General features: G+C 58.6%; 2 protein-coding genes across 2 annotated transcripts; both read left to right on the top strand.

Annotated features, from left to right (window-relative positions):
- Positions 1–2941: 2941 nt before the first annotated feature.
- LOC129402115 (cAMP-regulated phosphoprotein 19-like) lies at positions 2942–4800 on the top strand. Its single transcript, XM_055127194.1, has one exon. The coding sequence runs from the start codon at positions 3077–3079 to the stop codon at positions 3413–3415; it is 339 nt and encodes a 112-aa protein (XP_054983169.1). The 5' UTR covers positions 2942–3076; the 3' UTR covers positions 3416–4800.
- Positions 4801–17933: 13133 nt separating this feature from the next.
- On the top strand, positions 17934–19418 carry LY6D (lymphocyte antigen 6 family member D). The gene is made up of 3 exons (XM_004618686.2): positions 17934–17992; positions 18454–18552; positions 19031–19418. Exons 1-3 carry the CDS (start codon positions 17941–17943, stop codon positions 19246–19248), a joined length of 369 nt encoding a protein of 122 aa, XP_004618743.1. The 5' UTR covers positions 17934–17940; the 3' UTR covers positions 19249–19418.
- The last annotated feature ends 1245 nt before the right edge of the window (positions 19419–20663 follow it).

Genomic DNA, 20663 nt, shown 5'->3' with positions numbered 1-20663 from the left:
TTCAAGGGCATTACACCAGTCCTGTAGATATTCCAAAGGTTTACAATGCTCACAATTAAAGATCTTATAACATAGAATTCTGAATCCTAGGAAAATATGGATAAAAGAGGGTCAACATACTTGCAAGATTTATATTTCACTTACCTATATATTCCTTCAATCTCTGCCCACTTCATCACTTTCAGTGGACTGCATTTTGTATTTTTAATTTTTTTTTGTTTTTTTTTTGGGTCACACCCGGTGATGCACAGGGGTTACTCCTGGCTCTTCACTCAGGAATTACCCCTGGCGGTGCTCAGGGGACCATATGGGATGCTGGGATTAAACCCGGGTCGGCCGAGTGCAAGGTAAACGCCTTACCTGCTGTGCTATCACTCCAGCCCCTGTATTTTTATTTTTAAAATGACTTTAATCTCAATTTTTACTTTTCTCCAGTACACAACTCAAATAGTCACATATGCAGTTTAAGCTTATATTTTCAGGCAATCCTTAAAAATAGCTTAGTATAGAGAAAGGGAACAAAGTTTTAGATTGTCTATATTTATCTTAGTACTAAGGTCAAATATTCCTTCTAATTTTCTGTTTTATCTCCCCTTTCCTTTCATTTTTCTGGAGATAAAATTCTTCTGCCAGAATATTTCAAACGTTAAATTCCTTTTTACCACAAATACATATTTTATTTTTTGAATATATTTTAATTCACAACACATTCAAAACCTTTTTTTTGTTGTAGTTGTTTTTTTAGGTCACACCCGGCAACACTCAGGGGTTACTCCTGGTTTTGCACAAAGGAATTACTCCTGGCGGTGCTCTGGGGACCATATGGGATACTGGGAATCGAACCCAGGTTGGCTGCATGCAAGGCAAACTCCCTCCATGCTGTATTATCGCTCCAGCCCCAACATTCAAAACTTAGATATTAACTTAGATTCAACAGTTAGATATTAACTTCCTAACTTCAAGAATCAGCATAACTCTGATATGTCTCCATTCTCAGCTCTCACTTGCCCCAGCTGAGAAGGGAGAGGGGTGGAGCAACTGCCTCTGTTCAGTGCAGGTCACCAAAGCCAAAGGGGGCAGTTTTCTGCCCCTTGGATTTTTTAAGTGAGTCACTTTTTTTCCTTCAGTGAGAAGACCTGAAGCTGGTCTGAAATTTTAGCAGGAAAAGCTGGTATCTTTAAAACTTTTACGAAGGCACAATGCTGTGGATTCAGACTATCAGGCTGACATCTGAGATTAACCCATAACTCTTTGCTAAGTAGCTCTAGAAATTTTAGTTACCAAAAGTCGCAGAGATCAAATAAAACACTGGTAGGATAAGTTTTGCAACCAATTTTAAAACTCTAGAATGTTTTTAAACCAAACCATTACTCTGAACCTGTTTTTAGGTACCACAATTATTTCAACTCTTATTCTAACAATCCAATGCAGATGAGAACAAATATATATTGACATAGCAGCATAAGAAAAAACTTGAACTGCCCATGTTTATAAAAGCACGAGAAAGCTTTGTTTTAATGGCCTGCTGGACTGCTCCTGCCTCTGTGCTCAGAAGCTGCAGGCACCGCTGAGACTTGAACCAGCGCCGTCTGCACAGGGGTCAGAGCTGTCTTCCCAGCCATCTGGGAGTAAGTGGACTTGTGGGAGATGGAGGAGGCCGCTCGGTGCCCACATCTCATGGATAGTGATTCTGGCCGGAGCCTGGGGTGAGAGGATTGGAACTGATCCCCGGGCACCGAGCAGAACGCCCACCCTCAGGGGCCCCAGCTGCTGGCACTCCTGGCTGCCAGAGGCGCAAGCACTGAGTAGCTGGCCGAGCTTCGTACTGCAGAGCACTCGTTTTGGGGTGAAAAAGCATGTTTGCTCCAAGAGCATGCGGCAAATGCCTCCAGCCCTGTCAGCCGCCCCGAGGAGGGGAGATCAGTCCCAGCCAGGGCCGGCCTGTTGTGTGTGCAGAACTGGCCCGCACTTCCTCCCTCGGGGTCTGCTCACACACGTGGCTCTCCCTCGGTCCTTGCTCGTGTCTGGGTGGGATGATTTTGGTCTTGTTGTTCTGACAGGCCGGTGCCATCCTGCTGGGTTCCTGTGGGCCAGTGGCAAGCACAGTTGTCCAGTGGCCAAGTGCCACCTCCCCACAAGGAACAAATAGACAGGAGACACAGATAGCTGGTCAGGACGGCCCACTTAGTTCCAGAACCCAAGTAACTTCTATACCAAATCTGAGGGGTTGGAGGTACAGGATTGCAGTGGGCGGCACTGGTCACTTACAGAGGGAAAGCACTTCAGCAGAGGCGATTCTCTTGGGGACATTAGCCCAAGAAGACACTCTGTCTCCCAAAGGCTATCCTCAGAATTTCTCCCAGGCATGACAAGTATTGTATTGCTTTTCTCTTCCCTTGCTGCTAGTACATGTTAAACAATTAAGTTTACTTCTTACTAATGTTTGCAGTTATCTGGATAAACACAGTAAGAGATACAGATTCCAAAACTTGGTTCTCTGGGCTCAGAGGGCAAGGCTGCCAGGCTTCTACCGTAAATCCCAGACTAAGTCCTCAGGCCAGTTCAGCTTGTCTTTCCCTATGGGGATCCTGTCTCTTAAGTCATAATGGCTTGCATCAAGACCGTGCTTTATGCTTTCTAGACTGTCCCATTGATGCTGGGGTAGCTTTGCTGGTTGGCCCGTGTCCATCCAGAGGTCCCTGGGTGGGACCCCTCTTTTCAGGGTGTTAGGAACTATGGCAACTGAAGCCTGAGTCAAGTAATTATGACAGATGTCCAGGGTAGATATATTGCAGAGTCAATCAACTTCCAAATATTAGCAGCACAGTATTAATGGTCTTTCTGTGATTAAGCAAAAAACATTGCTCTATAGTAAACTACAAAAGGTTAAAAGGGGGGCGCGCCGCCCTGTCGTCATAAGGCGGCCGCCATCTTCGCAGCGGCTGCGGCGGCGGCGGCGGCGGTTCTGTGGCGCGCGCGCGGAGAAAGGCAGCGGGGCGGGCGGGCCTCGGGCCGCCGCGGCCACCGGGTCATCATCTCGGATCGGCCGCATGCGGCCTGCGGAAGGGGCAGCAGCATGTCCACGGAGGCCTCGGAGGCGGCGTCCGCCGAGGAGCAGAAGGAAATGGAAGATAAAGTAACTAGTCCAGAGAAAGCTGAAGAAGCAAAATTAAAAGCAAGATACCCTAATCTAGGACAAAAACCTGGAGGTTCAGATTTCTTAAGGAAACGATTACAGAAAGGGCAAAAATATTTTGATTCTGGGGATTATAACATGGCTAAGGCAAAGATGAAGAACAAGCAACTTCCTGCTGCAACCCCGGACAAGGCCGAGGTCACTGGTGACCACATCCCCACCCCACACGACCTTCCTCAGCGGAAACCGTCTCTCGTTGCTAGCAAGCTGGCTAGCTGATTAAAAGAGCTGGACTGCATGAACCTCATTCCTATTGTTTCTTTTTTGACGTTATTTCTCTTTTTATTTCCTTTTATTCACTAAGTCATTTGAGAGTGACAGTTTCATAGGTAGTGGTAGTATGTGTGCTGCTATATAAGGGAATATACACGTGTCAGGTCGATTAGTTTCACAGTGCACTGATGGAAAAGGGTATGTTAGCAACGTGAAGTAAGCTACTGGCGAGTAATTGTATATATTCCCTAGCTTCTAGTCTAGGACTGGTTCCAACAAACAACAAGCAAGTTTTACAGTTCTAATATTTTGGCTTTCTTCTTTATCTTAGTAATAACTTTATATGTTACTCTTATCTAATATAACCTGTACGGCATTGATTTCTTATGTAATTTCCTTTTGAATTTTTGTAAAGACAAGAAAGAAAAAGAACAAAAAGCAAGTTTAAGACCACAAGTTGGAAGAAAGGTCACGTATTTCAAATCTAAATAGATGGGACTCTGAAACATTTCCATCTTTGTGCTTGAACTTGAATGGCCTTAAACCTGTTTCAGCTTTAACAGTAGAATTTTACTTGGGCAGTATTTGCCCTCTGGTGTAACTTAGTCACTCCAGTGCTTCACAGCTGCCATCGAAGCTCGTATTCTTCAGTTGTGTAGGGCTAGAACACCTTTTGTTGTTGACCATGTGAATGAAGTGTGCATGTGCATCGACTGTTGAATCCACTTTGTGCCATTCTTGTAAATACAGTGGTTTTGCACAACCTCTCACAAATACCTGTATTAATTTCACATTAGAATATAGGTGATGTGCCAACCAGAAGCTCAAGAGTTCCCACACTAAACTATGTCATTAGAGCTTTTGTATGTCACGAGCAGTTTATGGACAGTCTCAGACTTGTAGAATATACCAGACTCCAACCTGCTCCGTCTGCAGGCAGGCAAGCTTTCCCGTTTGTTCCTGATGTCCGTGAGAGTCAGTGGCCTTGTGCAAATAGGATATGTTGCTTAGGCATATCTTTTGTCTATGCAGAACATCTCATCTTAACTTTAATGAAAATTCCCATTCATGTAATTTAATGTGTAACTTTTTGAATGTAAAATCTTTTACTTCCACAGTCAGTTTTGGGACTCCAGAATAAAGAGCTTCCATATTCTCCTCCTGTGGTCCCCTCCGTTTTCCTGGCTGCTTTCTCTTGAGTCGTGGTGGGCTGCACTGCTGGGTCTGCGGGAAGCATAGATGCGGACAGCCTGTGGACAGCGGCCTCTGCCGAATGCTGTTGCTTTGTAACACAGTGATGAAGTTGTAATTTCTGTTGTTACCCACTCTTAATCCTGTATTACTAATATTTAACAACTGTTTAAATAAAAGTAACTTTATAGTGAAACACACACACACACAAAAAGGTTAAAAGGGGAAGACAAAAAAGCAAGTAATTCACTAAAAAGTCCAGAATCACCAGAAGGTTTGACTTCATACGTAACCAAGTCTGCTTGGGGGACTTGGCTAACAGAAGGAGAGGCAGAGCAGGTAGGAAGGTAAAGACAAGCTCGAGGGGGTGGGGGTGCGTGTGAGAGCACTGCACTGCAAGCTTCTCTCAGCGGAGGAAAAGGGGCAAGTCACTGGTGACACCTAACACGTTTAAGGCTAATGTCCAACAGATCTAGAACATTCAAAATAGACTGAACATTCACCATGTTCTCCCTAATGTCCAACAGATCTAGAACATTCAAAATAGACTGAACATTCACCGTGTTCTCCCCAGCTTGCAAGCAGAGCAGGGAGGGAGCCGGGTGTGGAGAGCTCGAGGTGGAAGGGGGCCTTCAGAGGCCCTGCTGGGTCTGGCCTTTGCAGGCTGCAGGACTGGGGGATAGGGGCAGCCACACTTCCTGGGGAACAAGAGGAACTGGGATGCCTCAAGCTGCACTTGCCCTGTGCAGGGCTGTCATCGTGCTCCAGTGAGTCGGTGCAGCCCAGGCCCTCCACTCTGCAGCCCTCTGACTCCCCCGAGTACTGGGCTGGCCCCAAGGACACTCGGGCCTAAAGTTCCGTCAGCTCCATTTATGGTGAATCACCCCCACCACGCCTCACTCCCAACTCCTTCCCTGTGTGGCTGCGGCCGGTCACACAGCTCGTCCCTGTGCCCTTGCTGACCGGGTGCGGCCGGCACCCCCATGTGAGGTTCGCTGTGGAGTTGGCATTGGCCGACCCTCCAGTGGGACAGCGTTAGACCAAGTTGAGGGCCCTGAGGTGCTCTGCCGGCTCCCATGAGAGCTCAGCAAGTCAGATCCTTCCAGAACATGAGTGGGGGGCACGGGGGAGGGGGCTTCCCAGCATCTTCCCAGCCATCCACTGCCCCCTCCAGGCTGGCTCCTGCTTCTCAGGAGTTGCCCTTGCAGGGAAGCATCAGGCAGAGTCCCAGCCAAGGGGTCTGGCGGGGGCTGGCCAGGTGACACTGTTTTTGAGCATGGCAGCCCCACCCGCTCCTGGGCAGCCTGAAGGTGAGGGTGTGCCTTTTTTTTTTTTATCACCATGTGGAAAGTTACAGAGTTCTCAGGTTTATGTCTCAGTTATACCGTATTCAAACACCATCCCTTCACCAGTGCCCATATTCCACCACCAAAATCCCCGGTATACCCTCCGCCCCCCACCCCAACTGTATAACTGATGAATTTCACTAAATTTTCTCTTCACCTTGATTACGTTCCATATTTCAACACAAAAGGGTGTGCCTTCTGAGACAGCTATGTCTCTCGGCAGGCCCCGTGGGAACCCAGCCTCACTGCAGCTCCCCGCAGCCCCTCACCCCCCACCCCTCTGCACAGTCCTGAACACTGGGCCCTAAACAGAGCACTCCACACCCCAAGGTGGTTTGAGCTTCGGGGCTGGATCCCCCTGCCCCATAACAGGAGACTGAGGCTCAGCCCCATGGCTGGGCCCCTGGAGGGGCAGGCCCCCACTGGGTGGCCGCTGACCTTTCTTCCACACTGGGGTTTTCCCCAGGCAGCGGGCATCTGGTCTACCCATTTCGGGTGCTGAGCCTCTGGGTGCTGTCCCATGGCCTCACAGGACTGTCACTGGGCGGCCGTAGAGCCCAGCCTTGCTGCCTGGGAGAGGACCCGGGCCAAGAGCAAGCAGCTCTGCAGTGGACAGGCCAGGAGCTCAGTGCTGCTGGCCACCTGGTGCAGCAGCTTGCCTCACGCTTCCTGGGAGAGTGTAGGAGAGCTGCTTAGTGCTGGGCTGGAAAAGCCTTGGCCCGTGGGCACCAGTGGGTGCTGGTAGAGTGCCCAGGCCTCACCTTGACGGGGAGCAGAGCTGGTCTCTGGCAGGCCCGCCCAGTCCTGCTGGGGCACAAGGTTTCCGGCATGCTGGCGACTGGGTGACCTCTGGCTCGGGCATTTTGCCACCGTCTCACACATGGAAATGGGTGATCAGCACCGGACTCCTGGGTGTAGGGCGGCACAGAGCCCAGGCCCTGGGGGGAGGCCTGTCCACATCCCCGCCAGCTGGGACACCGCAGGGCAGCACCAGGATCCCTGGGACGACGAAGATGGGGTCTTCACTGGGCTCCAGGAGAGCCAGAGCCCACAGGGGACACAACTGACACTTCCCGGGGTGCCCATTGCCAGTCCCCCAAGGCCCCTGCGAGCCTCTCAGGGGACCCTACCAGCCTCTCATGAGTCTCCCACAAGCTACGTGGCCCCAAGAAGCCCCCCATGGCTCCCACAAACCACACATGAGCCCCACGAGCTCTGCATGGTGCCCCACAGCCCTCCATTCTGCTGTGCCCTTCAGCTACCCCGGACCCGAGGCAGGGCCACAAGTGACAGCTACCAGCCCTGGTAACAGCTAGGAGTCAGCAGGGAGTGGGAATGAGTGACAGGGTCAGGGAGTGGCAGGGTCAGAGTGTAACGGGGTCAGTGTGACGGGGTCAGGGAGCGACAGGGTCAATGTGTGACAGGGTCAGTATATGACAGGACTGGGCCAGAGAATGACAGGGTCAGGCCAGCATGTGGCCTGGGCAGTTGCAGGACACGGCACCTGTGGCCTGGACAGTTATGTGTGGTCTCCCTGGCCCTTGCTGCTGGCTGGGGCCCTTGGTGGCTGGAGGAAGCGTGGAGAGCCACTGCAGGCAGGGACGTGAGGGTGTGTGTGCCCATGTGTGCCCGTGTGTGCCGGATATGGGCCGGATATGGGTCTCTCTGGGCAGTGGAGCATGGCTGTACCGGGAGGTCGGCCCTGTGTCCAGCGGGGGAAGCTGGGCAGCTTATAAAAGTCAGTTTCAGGTGCCTGCCACCTAATGAGGGTTCAGCCTGCCCCCAGCCACATTCTTTGAATGGTCCAGCCCGGCACAGGGGGTCCCAAGGAAGGCTCAGGGACTAGCCACGAGGCGTAGACCTGTAGAAATGGGAGTTTCTGGCCCTCCTGCAGGAGGACTGGGCCCGCCAGGACGCTGGGCCTCCACCCTGCCCGGCCAGCCTCGGCACCACCTTCTCTTCCAGGCCCACCTGGACTTGCTCGGCTCGGGCTGGGTCAGGCATGTGCACATACAGGCCTGGGACAGTGTGTGACCCGGGGTCCCCACCCCTGCACCCAGGTAGCACAGGACAAGGGTCAGGAACATGTCAGGAGGCGCCCACCCCTGCTGACCCATATCTCTCTGGCCGCAGCTAGGGCAGAAGCAGGTCTCCCCTAGGGGCCAGACCTGTGCACAGCCTGGAGTCCAGGCTCTGGGTGCTGGTCTCTGTCCTTCCATGGGAATCACAACACAGAGGAAGCTTGTTGCACAGGGCTAAGCACTGGAGGCGCTCAAACCCGGGGTCCAGCTCTGGCCTTGCAGCTCCATGCAGGGCTGGGCTTGAACCCCTTTGCTGGGGCCTTCGGCGCAGTGTCCAGCTCTCCGCCACGACTCAGACTGCAGGAAGTCACTAACTCAGTGGGGCCATGGTCAGGAGCTGCAGCTGGGGCGAGGGCATGGGACCAGGAGAGCGAGCTTGATGGACTAGAGCAGTCGGGGTGGACTGGATGGAACGGGTGGGGAACAGTGGAACGGACCAGGGGGAAGGGGAGAGGCATGTGATGGGAGCATAAAGGAGCAGATGGTGCAGAAACCGAGTAGAGGGAATGAAACGAAGCAGTGGTTGGAGTTAATGGAGAAGAGTGGATGGAGTGGATGGTGTACAGTGAATAGAGCAGAGGGTGTGGAGTGGAGGAGTTGGTGGTGTAGAGTGGATGGATTTGAATGAGGCAAAGTGGACGGGGTGGATGGGGTAGAGTAAAAGGAGTGGAAGGTATAGGGTACGTGGTGTAGGGCGTGTGGTGTAGGGCGCGTGGTGTAGGGTGGGTGGAGTGGATGGAGTAGGGTGGATGGGGTGGACACCAGGGACATTTGCTTAGCACCACTGTGGTGGCACTCACCTGTGCGTTAATCCAGAGGAGATGAGCCTGGGGCCTGGTGAGCCATCTTCCTTTCCATGGTGGGCCATACTTATCCTGTGGTCCCGGGCTAAGGGCGGACCATACCATATGGTCACATGCCAAACCCCAGAGAAGTGGATGAGCTGCTCAGATTCTTGTGGGTGAGTCTACTGGAAAAGCAGGGGGGCAGAGAGCCAGCTTCTGGGATTGCTGCCCAATGCTGGGCCCTGCCCTGCACCCGGACAGTGCTCTAGGCCACCTGCCACCAGACACGCGCCCTTGTGGTGCCCTCAAGGTGGGAGAGAGACAGCGCTCCCAGGGCCTCCCGGGGCGCTGCTCTGCTCTGTGGCAGTCTCGAGGGGTCTGCAAGGCATTCACCAAGGTGACGACTCTGCCACACAGTCGCCCTGGAAGAGTGACAGCCCCCACCTGCAGCTGCAGGGGGCCAGCACCAGCAGTGGGGCCAAGGCTGCCAGGCGGGTGGCCTTGGGGACAGAGTAGACAGACCAAGGTCTGTCCCGAGCTGCAGCCAGCCAGGCACCCACACAGTATGGGGCCCATCTCCTGCAGCCCAGAGCGTACCTTGGCCTCCATGGTCTCCAGACCCCAGGGGCCGAAGGGCAGTGAGGCAGCCCTGGTGGGCATCCTTCTGGCTACTGGCTGCAGACCTGCAGCACTGAGCATCGGGGGCAGCTGGTAAAAGCCTGGACTCCGTCCGCACTGGGCAGCTCAGGCACCCGCGAGCCCAGCCTTTAGCTCCTCTTTCCTGCAGAGACAGGGGCCCTCCCTCCCCTCACTTCCTGCCCCTTCCCTCCCCTTCCTGCCCTCCCTCCTCTCACTTCCTGTTCCTTCCCTCCCCTCTCTCCCTTCCTGTACACCCCTTCCCCTCCCTCCCTTCCTCTCTCTCCCTTCTATACTCTTTCCTTCCCTTCCCCTCCCTCTCCCCCTCCTTTTCTCCCCTTTCCCATATTCCCTCTCTCTTTCCCCCTTCCTCCCTCTCCCTCCTTCCCTTCTCCCTTTCCCCTCCCCCCTTCCCTGCCCTAGGGGTGGTGGCAGCTGCTGGGCTGTTTGTGGGTGCCCTGGGCAGGCTGTGCCTCCAGCAGTCCCTGCTAGAGCCCGATTTCATCAGTCCCCCAGCTTGGCCTCATGGGGCCTGGGCACAGCAGGAGGATGGCTTGGGGGGGCTACAGAGGTGGGCACTTAGTGCCCGGGGCCCTGGCAGCATGAGTCAGGCGGGCCCTGCTATCCCAAGCTCATCTCCAGCTAAATTACTAGGTCTGCCGGCCGGGAGCTGCCTTATAAAGGCCTGCTCCCTGCGGCCCCCGCAGTCCTGGCCATCGACGCTCCATGATGAGGCCACTTCTGGTGCTCCTGCTCCTTGCTGCTCTGTGTGCTGACCTGGGTGAGGCCAGGGGAGGTGAGGGCCGGGGAGGGGAGGGGAGGGTCAGAGCTGGGGCCCAGGGAAGGGTCAGGTTGAGGGTCAGGGCCGGGGGTCGGGGAGGGTCAGGGTTAGGTGAGGGTCAGTGCCAGGGCCCAGGGGAGGGTCAGGTTGAGGGTCAGGGTCAGGACCAGGGCCTGGGGGAGGGTCAGGGTCAGGGTCAGGGCTGGGGTCTAGAGAGGGTCAGGGTCTAGGTGAGGGTCATGGCTGGGGCCTGGGGGAGGACCAGCCTTGCTGAGGCGCCCAGTCGGGCTGACTCACGGCCTTGTGTGTCAGTTGGGGTCCGCGCCAGACACAAGACCTCTCGGAACTTGAGCAGTTTCTGGCGCGTCTGGCTTTCGGCGGGGCGCACCATGCAAGGCCACGTGACTGAGGGGCAAGACTGGGTGCAGCAGAGCCTGTGGGCCCGTCTCTTGGTGCTGTGAGAATCCAGGGCAGTGGCCATGCAGCTCAGAGCAGGGCCAGCCGACACAGTGGCTCCAGCCCTACTGTCCCAACCCAGTGGCCAGGCTGTGTGGCCTCAACAAGAGTGACCTTTGCTTTGGGGATACCGGAAGTTGGCGGGGGAGAGGGGATGCAGCCTGTGATTATCACTGAATAATTATCACCCAGGGATAATTAGCCCCCCAGCTTCCTCTGAGTGGGAGAGGGGAGACAGGCCCCACCAGAGCTGGCCCAGGCACCACAGGGCAGAGGATGAGGCAGAACTGGGCATCGTAGCAGAAGTTTTGGGGCAAACAGCCAGTCCCCCCAGGCACAGGAGGGGCGTGGCGCCTGCGCCAGGGCGAGCTCAGCCCTCAGGGACGGGGCAGGTCCTGGCTCCCACGGGACTCCCAACTGCTCCCACCCCAGAGCCAGGACCCAAGGGGCTTGGGGCAGTGCGCTCGGGTGCGGGAGCGTGGGGCTACACCCAGCCCATTTCAGGTCCACCTGGCTAGGTGCTAAGGGGGCACGCTGAGCTGCCTGGCACCCTGTCCGGGCCCTGAGCAGCACATGTGACCAATGGGCCTGTGGTTCCCATGGGGCCCCTGTCCACAGGGGACAACGATCTGGGGCACAGTGAACTCGGGTGTGGAAGGTGTTAGGCTAAGTGGACAGGGCCCGCCCAGGGCTCCCTTCAGGATCTTCTTGGAGAACCTCAGATTTCGAAGGCCTGGCCCAGCAGGAGCTCCCAGACTCCTCCGGGGCAGCCATGCAAGCACAGAAGGGCCGGGAGGTGCCTCACTCTGCCAAGACCACACAGCCCCGGCCAGTCCCTCCAAGTGTCACCCCCCTGCCCCTGCAAGTACCCTAGCCCACGGCCCGCCGGTCATGCCTGGCCTTCAGTTGGGGGGTCACTGCAGGGCCAGTGAACAGCCCAGAACCCCTCTCACCTGCCACAAGTCCAGGAGGCTCTGGAGACCCCATCGTGAAGGGTCAGTGCTCAGGGCATCTTCCCACCTGCCTACCCGTCATTGGTGATGAGAAAGGCCGGCCAGGAAGAGGGAAGAGTCAGGCCCCCTGGAAGTTACCCCTTAGTCAGGTCATAATACACATGCCTCCTCTCCTGTGAGATGCCTGCCTCATTCTGTACACACATGTACACACACATGTGCACACACATACACATGCACACGAATACACGTGCACATATTCACACACATATATATGCACACATGCATGTGTACACACGTGTGCGGGCACATGTGCACGCGCGCACATGTCCACATGCATGAGCACACAAGCACATGTGCACACATACAGACATACAAACACACACATGTGTGCACACATGCACACACACAAATGCAAACATGCACACACAAACACATTTGCACAGACAAGGCCTGTGGCCCATGAGAGAAATGGGGCGGGAGGAAGAGCAGTGGGGGAGGCCCCGGGGCCAGAGCCCCAGACTGACCGGGCCTGTGCTTCCTCCCCAGCCTGGGCCCTGCACTGCCACGTGTGCTGTGGCCATGAGAACTGCGAGTCCCTGGTGGAGTGCGCCCCGACGGACAAGTACTGTGTGATCACCAGGGCCAGTGAGTACTGCGCCCACACGCTGGGGGAGCCTGGCCTCACTCCGGATTTTCAGGGACCCCTAGTCTCCGCTCCTTCCAGGGACATGGTGGCCCGAGCCGTGCAGTACACCCCCGCCACAGGCAGGTCAGGGAGAGGTGGGCTGAGGCCGTCACCACAGGAGGTCAGCCGCAGGACAGGCCACGTCTCCCCAAGCACTGGCCATTGGAGGAGGCTGGGCCCTGATGGGGCTCAGTTCCCGAGAGCCACCTCCTGGCACAGCTGACAAAGGCCTTTCCAATAGGCTCAGAACAGCCTTGCTTTAGGGGGGGGTGCCTCAGCCTAGGCCCTGGACACTCCAAGCACCTCAGCTCTGGTGGGACCAGAACAGGCAGCCTGTCAGTGCTTCAAAGTCTGAGGGCAATGGTCGGTGCCCAGCAGGGCCCCACAGATGCTCCAGCACCCTGCCAGGACCGTGATTCAGGCCTGATGCCTGAAGGAGTAGCCAGGCTGGCGAGCATGGGGAGGGGCCCATGGGGGTGACGGGAGGGCAGATGAGGGGGCCAGCTATGGGCAGGGCTGGCATGCTGGGCCTCCGCTCTGGCTCTTAGTGGCACCTGGGAGGCAACTGCTGCCCTGCTGGGGATGCAGGCTGCCCATGAGGGGCTGAGTGTCCCCCGGGCTCGGGCCTCCCACAGGACAGGCAGGCCCAGCTGTGCTCAGGGCCCTGCTCAGAGCCCCCGAGGAGATTCGAGAGCAGCTCCTTCCCTGGGTGAGAGGCCAGCATTTGACTCCTGTCCGAGGCTCCAGCCTGGGGAACTGCACCTCATGTGACAAGGGCACTGGGCAACTGACCACCCTGATGGCTGATGCCTTATGCCCACTGCACTGCCCTGAGCCCTGACCCGAGTGGGCAACTCCTCAAACTTGCATTCCAGATGAGAAATTGAGGCACAGAGACTGGGTCCCTGAAGAGGTGCCCCCACTCCCTACTTCCCACAAGCCTCAGTGGCCCTGCCTGCTCCCAGCACCCTGAAGGGCTCAGCGGGGCCTCAGGAGGCCTGAGAAGCCTGAGAGAGGCCTGAGTGGGTCTGAGAGGGGCCTTAGAGGACCTGAGGGGCCTGAGAGGAACTGAGGGGGGCCCAAGGGGGGCCTGAGGGGGGCCTGAGTGGGTCTGAGAGGGGTCTGAGGCAGATGCTTAGAGGGGTCTGAGAGGGGCTGAGGGGTCTTGGGGGACCTGTGATGAGCCTGAGGGGGCCCAAGAGGGACATGAGGGTGCTTGAGAGGGGCCCTGAGGGGACCTGAGGGGACTGAGGGGGACCTCAGAGGAGCCTGATGGGGCCTGAAAGAGACCCCTGGGGGAGCTCTTGCCCACACCTTTATATAGCCAGGATTTGTAAGTGCCCCAAGCAGGTTCCTGGTACTGCTCCCCCTTTTCCTAAGATTTTTCTGAGCCACATGGGGTAAGCGCTAGGCCGGGTACTCTAAGGGGAGCCCTGAACGGAGCCCCTACATCTGCCAGGGGGCAGGGCGTGGCAGCAGACAAGTCATATGTGAGAGCCACTAAGGCACTCCCTGGCACCGTGGAGCAGCCATGCCTGGACCCCCGGTCTCCAGGAAGGGCTCCGGGAAGGCTCTGGGTGCTGGGAGCACATGTCCATGCCACACCTTCTCTCCACAGCCAACCCCGGTGGCATCCTGGTCATGAAGTCCTGCGCTCCGACGTGCCCCAACAGCACCGTGTCCTCTGACGGCCGCGCTCTCTCTGTGTCCTGCTGCCAGGGCAGCGAGTGTAACCGCAGTGCAGCCAGCGACCTGGTAGCCAGCCGCGGGCTCCTGTCGCTCATTACCTCGGCCTGCCTGCTGTGGGCACTGCTTCGGGCCGCCTGGTGAGGGGACACCTGCCCACCGCTCCTCAGCCCGCCCGCTCCACCCTACTCGCATCCTCCCGAGACAACGGCCACTCCCCCAGGCCCCACTCTCCCACTCTGAGGCGAAGAGGCACACACCCCCTCCAGGAGGGCCAAGCGGATCCCCCAGCCACTCAGGAGAGGGAAGAACTTCCTGATTCTCCCCCAGAAGCCTCTGCCCAGGGGATCCATCAGGGGCGTTGCCTCAGCCCTGCCTCACGGAACCTGCACCCTGCACCAGCCCTGCCTCCTCCCCCGCCGCTGCATCTCGAGCTCCCCATCAACTGCCTGCCACCCCCACACTCCAGGCCCCCTCCCCTGCATCACTCATTTCCCACTGACAGCCAACAGCACTGGCGCCTCCTGGAGGAGGCTGTGAGTGTCTCACCGGCTGCGGGTTGCCTGGGACCTGTGTGGGTGGCCAGTTCCTGGCCCGTCCACCGCCCACCTCCCGGGTGCAGCTGGAGGACAATAAAGCAGCAAGTCTTGCCCTATGTCCAGCTCCAGGAGTGACTGTGGGGACCATGGGGGACAGACAGGAGAAGAGGGCCCCAGGGACACCTCACATGGGGTCTCACTGCCCAACACGGGAGCCCCAACTGCCCCAGCCACACCTCCCTGCAGGGGGGGCCCTAACTGTCCGCCAAGCCCCTCCCCACTCCTCCCGCCCTTTCTGGGGGACAAGCACAAAGCAAGACCCAGGGCTGAGGCACTCACCAGGGGTCTGGCTCCCTCATCTCCATCGCCCACACCCCCACTTCCGCATGGCCACCCCAGAGGTAAGGGGGGGCCTTCCTCCCTGCACCCCCTCTGTGTCAGAGCAGTGAAGGATATCTGGGGGCACAGAGCCCCCAGGACTGCCAGGGCAGTGGGGGTGCAGGCTTCAGAGCCCAGCCCCCCACAACCCCTGCCCCTCGGCCAGGCTGATGGAAACCCGTCCACTCCTGAGGGGACATGGCTGCCATGTGTGGTCGGCCTGCCCGGGCTCCTGTGCCTGCCCCACAGCTGCCCTTCTGCGCCCCCCGCCCCAGGTGCCTGTGGAGAACACGCTGGGTGGGGCCCCAAGGCCAGGCTTGGACCTGCCCTGCTGAGCCGGGTGGGGTGGGGGGCCGAGGAGCCGGATGGGCAGGGCCGCTGACATTCCAGCCTGTACTGCTGTGCTCTCAGATGCCCTGGGGTGGGGGCGGGGGCAGGAACCCTGGGCCTGTGTCCTGTCTGGTCCTGTCCCGCCAGCCCCACTAGGGGACCTGCTCCGAGGCCCCCTGCCCCTGCCACCCTCCCATCACCCCTAATGCTCCCTGCCAGGTCCAGTGCACCACAGTTCCGGGTCCTGAACTGTGCCAGCTGTGTGGCCGGGACAGAGAGGGGCCTTCAGCCCCAACTCCCCTGGGGCCAGACAGGCGGGGCGGGAGAGGGCGTGGGCCATTCTACCCGCTGTCTGGTGAGCTGGGCACAGCTTTGCCCTGTCTGTCAGCCCGGGAGCAGTGAAGTGAGAGCTCAGGAGCCCAGGGTCCTCGTGGCCCCCACCCAGCTGACTCACCGGCCCCAGGGTGGGGCATGCTGGGAGAGGCAGGTCCAGCATCTTCTGGTGCTGGCCGGGACCTCCACAGACCTGGTGATGGTGCCCACCCTCAGCTCCTGCCCCATCCCCCAGCTCTCAGCATCCCCCCTCCTGTTTCTGGCCCCCACAGGGCTCCTGCTGTGGCAGGTTCTGGGGTCTCTTCTCCCTCTCGCCGCCTCCCTGCCCACAGCCCCCTTGCAGCCCTGAGTGACTGGAATGCGTGGGGAGGGGTGCCTGGCACCAGGCCTGCTCTGCGATCTTGGCCCCAGACCCCCATATGTCTACCTCCATTCAGCAGGGCCAGGGACCTTCCTGGCCAGCACTGGCAGACTTGCCATGGAGCCGGGCCCCCCTCTGTGGACCTGACTCCCCAGAATCCTGGCCCCTCCTCAGGAGCTCCCAGCTCTGCCCGCCCAAAGCTGTGTAAGGCACTACAGGACTCCAACACCCAGACCTGTTCTTCCAGAAGCTTCCATGTGAGTTACCCCACACCAGGCCCTTGGCCCTGGGCCTCCAGAGTCCCCCCTGAAAGGCTGAGCCACAAGGGAGGCTCTGGGGAGCCATGGATGTGAGATTCCCACTATGTCGGTCAGCCCTGAGAGCTGGGACCCCACAGGCAGGCCATAGCCCCGCCACGCCACATGCCACATGTTACACTCCACACATGCCTGGGCCCTGCAGGGTGCCAGCCCATTCCAACAGCAAGTTCTGCCAGGGACATACAGCCATACAGCGGCATTGCATGTCCGCACATGCACACACACACACACACACACACACACACATGCCCTGCCCACACATACCACACACACATTGCCCACACATGCACACACAAACACATGCCCTGCCAACACATGCACATACACACTATAACACATACACACTGCCTGCACATGCATACATTCAAACATGCCCTACCCATACATGCACACACACCACCTACACACTGCCCACAAATGTACATACACACCACATATACACACACTGCCTACACATGCACACATGCAAACATGCCCTGCCCATTCATGCACACATACACACTACATACACATACCCGTCATACACACACATATGCAGTGCCCCGTGCACACACAAATATACTCACACACTCTGCCCACATGCCCACACACACATGACCTGCCCATACATGCACACACACTCCCCCTCATGCCCACACATGCGTGGGGCACGTTCCCTGCCCCCCAACACACACACACCTGCCCTGTCCCCCATGCCCTGCCCTGCACATACCCTGCCCACACCACCGTGCTGCAAGTACCAGTAGGTAGGGGGAAGAGCACTGGTCTCAGAGCCCAGAGCAGAGCCCCACCACAGCAGGTAAGGGCTGAGGCAGGGCTGCTGGGCTGCACCAGTGCTAACCTCTGGGCACATGGCGGTTACACCCAGACCACATCTCCTGCCCGAGAGTGTCTTGGCACCGCACAGCTGGTGACTCCTGCTTCCCAGGACTTCTTCCAGCCTCCTGGCCTGTCCCGTCCCGCGGGACTAAGTTATTCCAGGGTCTGAAGAGGCGCTACCTGAAATAGCAAGGGCGAGAAAGAAGAGGGAGACCAAGCAAGAAACTGTTGTCAAGGTCTCGTTTATTGAAGGAAAGTTTACAAAATATATAGGCTGAGGGGCAAGGCTTTTGCGAGGGGGTCAGGGTGGATCACGCGGGGCATTCGCGGGGCATTTGCGTAAGGGGGATCAGCAGACTGGAACATGATATGCCTGTCATCTTTGTGGGTCTCGCCCTTGGTACCGGATGTCTGTTACATAATACAATATCTTGGTGGGCACTCCCTGTCTGGGGAAATGGCTAAGTTCTCCTTTTCCCAGGGTCCCGGTCCCCCACACTGGCCCAGGTGCACAAGGCCAAGTCAGCACCTCTTGCAGTGCCAGCCCAAGGGCTGGGCACAGCCATGGGCACCCACGGCTTAGAAGCTCCACGACCAGCAGAGGCCCCTGGACTGGGGTGGCCAGAAGAAAGGAGGTCCGGGAGAGAACAGGAGCCAGGGAGGGGCAAGGAGAGGAGAGGAAGGGTCCCACCCATAGTACACAGCCCCCACCACCCCAGAATGCCCTGGAGCTGGCAGGGCTGCTGAGGTGGGGCCAGTGGGCGGGCAGCAGCACCACCCCTCCCACCTCCCCAGCTATAAGGCCTCCAGGGAGGAGGGGCCCCCACTGCTTCCAGAGACACCCCAAGATGAACACAGCCCTGATGCTCCTTATTGTGCTGGCTGTGGCCGCGGGACCAGGTGAGAACCCAGGCCAAGGGGCGAGGGGGGCCGAGAGGACCCTGAAATTGCTGGACGCCCTGAAAGCAGGGTGGGTGGTGTCCAGCCCAGAAGTGGAGGGTTACAAAAAGAACAGCTGAGACCAGAGCTGTCCGCAGCTCAGCCCCAGGACCCTGAGTAGGCAGGGTCGAGCTGAGGACGACGGCTGGGGGAGGGGGGCAGGGGGGTGTGGAGGTGTACGGCTCCCCCCCTCGATTCCCCAGGGCCACGGTACAGGGTGGGGAGTAGGTCTTGGCTGGGGCTTAGATGTGGGGTAGGCCCTGGGGTAAGAGGAGGTGCTGCCGGATGGGGCCCTGGGGACCTGCTGCAGGGTGTGTGGGGGGGGAAGGGCTGGTGGGGGAGGGCGGGCGGGGCAGCACAGGGGTCCAGCAGAGCTTGGCTCAGGCCTGTGTTAGAGGCTCTGACATGCACCCCGCCACCAGCCCGGGCTCTCCACTGCCACGTGTGCAGCAGCTCGACCAACTGCAAGAACGTCCAGCTCTGCCCGGCCAGCGCACGCTTCTGCAGAACCATGACTACAGGTGAGTCTTAGGGTGCAGGGCGGCAGGCACAGGGTGGGGCTTCTGGGCGGGGCACCTCTGTGGATGGGGCTTGGGGCAGGGGTGGGGCCGGTGTGATGCTATGGGAGGGGCTTGGGGCAGGAGCCAAAGGCTGTGTTGCTGTGGGAGGGGCTCAAGGGCAAGGGTGGGGCCGCTGTACTGCTGTCCGTGGGGCTTAGGGCAAGGCAGGACCTCTGCGTTGCTGTGGGTGGGGCTTAGGAAAAGGGGTGGAGCCTCTTGCTGCTGTGGGTAGGGCTTAGGGGCAGGGGTGAAGCCTCTGCGCTGCTGTGGGCAGGGTTTAGGGCAAAGGCAGGGCCTCTGTGTTGCTGTGGGCGAGGCTTGAGGCAAGGGCGGGGCCGCTACCTGCCGTGGGCCGGGCTTAGGTCCAGGTATGACTGGACCTCAGGGTTGAGGGTGGAGGGCAAGGGCCAGCACCCCTCACCCTGACTTTGCCTGGCAGTGGAGCCGCTGCGGGGGAACCTGGTGCAGAAGGACTGTACGGACTGGTGCACACCCGGCAGTCACCAGCAGGCCCAGTCGGGCAGCAGCTGGACCACCACCCAGTGCTGCCAGGGCGACTCGTGCAACGATCGGCTGCAGAACTCCGCCCGCCGGTCCCTGGGCAGTGCCCTGCTGGGTCTGGCCCTTGGCCTCCTGACACTCCTCCTCGGCCACTGAAGCCCCACCAGATGCCCTGGGCTGGGGGGCCCAGCAGGTGCAAGCCTGATCCCCCACACCCCAAACTATGAGAGGCTCAGCTGTGCCTGCTCCGGGAGGCACTCCGCCAGGCTCCTCTCCTCTGTTTGGTTCTGTTTCTTTTTCTGCTCGATGGAATAAATGATTGAAAACAGTGTGCTGTGAATGCTACGGGGGGGCAGTGCTGTAGCCCCCACACCCAGTCACTCTTAGCTCTTGGCCTTTGGGACACATGCCCTCCCAGCATCACTCTGAGCCCAGGTACTGGAGGCTGCAGGGACAGACTGGGCAGACTGGGCAGGGTTGCGATCACTGAGAGTCCGGACACCAGCAAGCCCTCAGGCTTGGGACCCACCAGGCAGAGCCAGGACTCCCAGCCATGCCCTAAGCCACATCCTCCTATGAACCCCTCCAGAGCCCCTGGTCACCTCAGTAGAGTGGCTGTGTCTGTGTGTGTGAGAGAGGAGGGATGGAGGGGTGAGGAAGGGAGAGAGGGTGAGGATGGAGGGGTGATGGAGGGTTGAAGAAGGGAGAGAATGGAGGGGTGATGGAGGGAGAGCAGGAGAGGACGGAGGGGTGAGTGGGGAGAGAGGGAGAGGATGGAGGGATGAGTAGGGAGAGAGGGAGAGGATGGAGGGGTGAGTGGGGAGAGATGAAGGGAGAGAGGGAGAGGGAGGCCTTGGCTGGGTGTGTAGACATCAGAGCTCAGGGTGTCTGTATCTGCCTCCTGGGCACTGGGCGGCTCTGCCCCTTTGGAGATGCCCCAATGGGTCCAGCGGCTGCTGGTCTCCCGGCCACGAGGTGGTTGGGAGCCCCAGGGGACCTGGCACTGCCCCGCAGCCTCCCCAGGAGTCCCTCGCACACATGCGGGCTGGGAGCAGGGCTGAGGCTCCAGGTGTGCCCGCCCCACCTCCCCACAGTCAGGGTCCACTGTTCCCAGCTGGGACCTGACGGGCCTTGGCGGCCTTTGTATCCTCCTGGCTGTGTCTGTCCCTCTCTGTTGCAGGCCTCAGGCCCTGGCAAGGAGCCCTCTGAGGGCCAAGGCTGCAGAGCTGACCGGAAACTTGGCTGACCCTGTGCCCACTCTGCCCTTCTGTGGCCCTGCAGTAGATGCCGGGATGGTTCGTAGTGAGGCCCAGGGGCCCAGACAAGGTGCTTCCATCACACCGGCCCAGAATGAGCTGAGCCCCCAACACTGGCCAGGTGCCCCCTGCAGAGAAGAGGAAGGGCCAAGGTTGAGCTGTCCCCCAGACCCCCCAGGTGCCATCTGTGAGGGGACGGGCCAGGAGGGGGCTGGTGGCCATCCTGTGCTGGAAGGTCAGTGGTGCAGACTTCAGTATGGGAGAAGCCCTGGGCAGAGTGACCCGGGCGGAATGGAGGGGCCCAGCATGTCCTGA

Source organism: Sorex araneus, chromosome 2 (assembly GCF_027595985.1).
Source record: "Sorex araneus isolate mSorAra2 chromosome 2, mSorAra2.pri, whole genome shotgun sequence".
Taxonomy (NCBI): domain Eukaryota; kingdom Metazoa; phylum Chordata; class Mammalia; order Eulipotyphla; family Soricidae; genus Sorex; species Sorex araneus.
This window is presented reverse-complemented; position numbering and strand designations above follow the sequence as displayed.

Bases quoted from the DNA above. Each gene is read 5' to 3' on its own strand.
- LOC129402115 (XM_055127194.1), top strand. From the start codon at position 3,077: ATGTCCACGGAGGCCTCGGAGGCGGCGTCCGCCGAGGAGCAGAAGGAA.
- LY6D (XM_004618686.2), top strand. From the start codon at position 17,941: ATGAACACAGCCCTGATGCTCCTTATTGTGCTGGCTGTGGCCGCGGGA. The intron at 17,993-18,453 runs GTGAGAACCCAG...CCCCGCCACCAG, and splicing joins GGCTGTGGCCGCGGGACCAG to CCCGGGCTCTCCACTGCCAC. The intron at 18,553-19,030 runs GTGAGTCTTAGG...TTTGCCTGGCAG, and splicing joins CTGCAGAACCATGACTACAG to TGGAGCCGCTGCGGGGGAAC.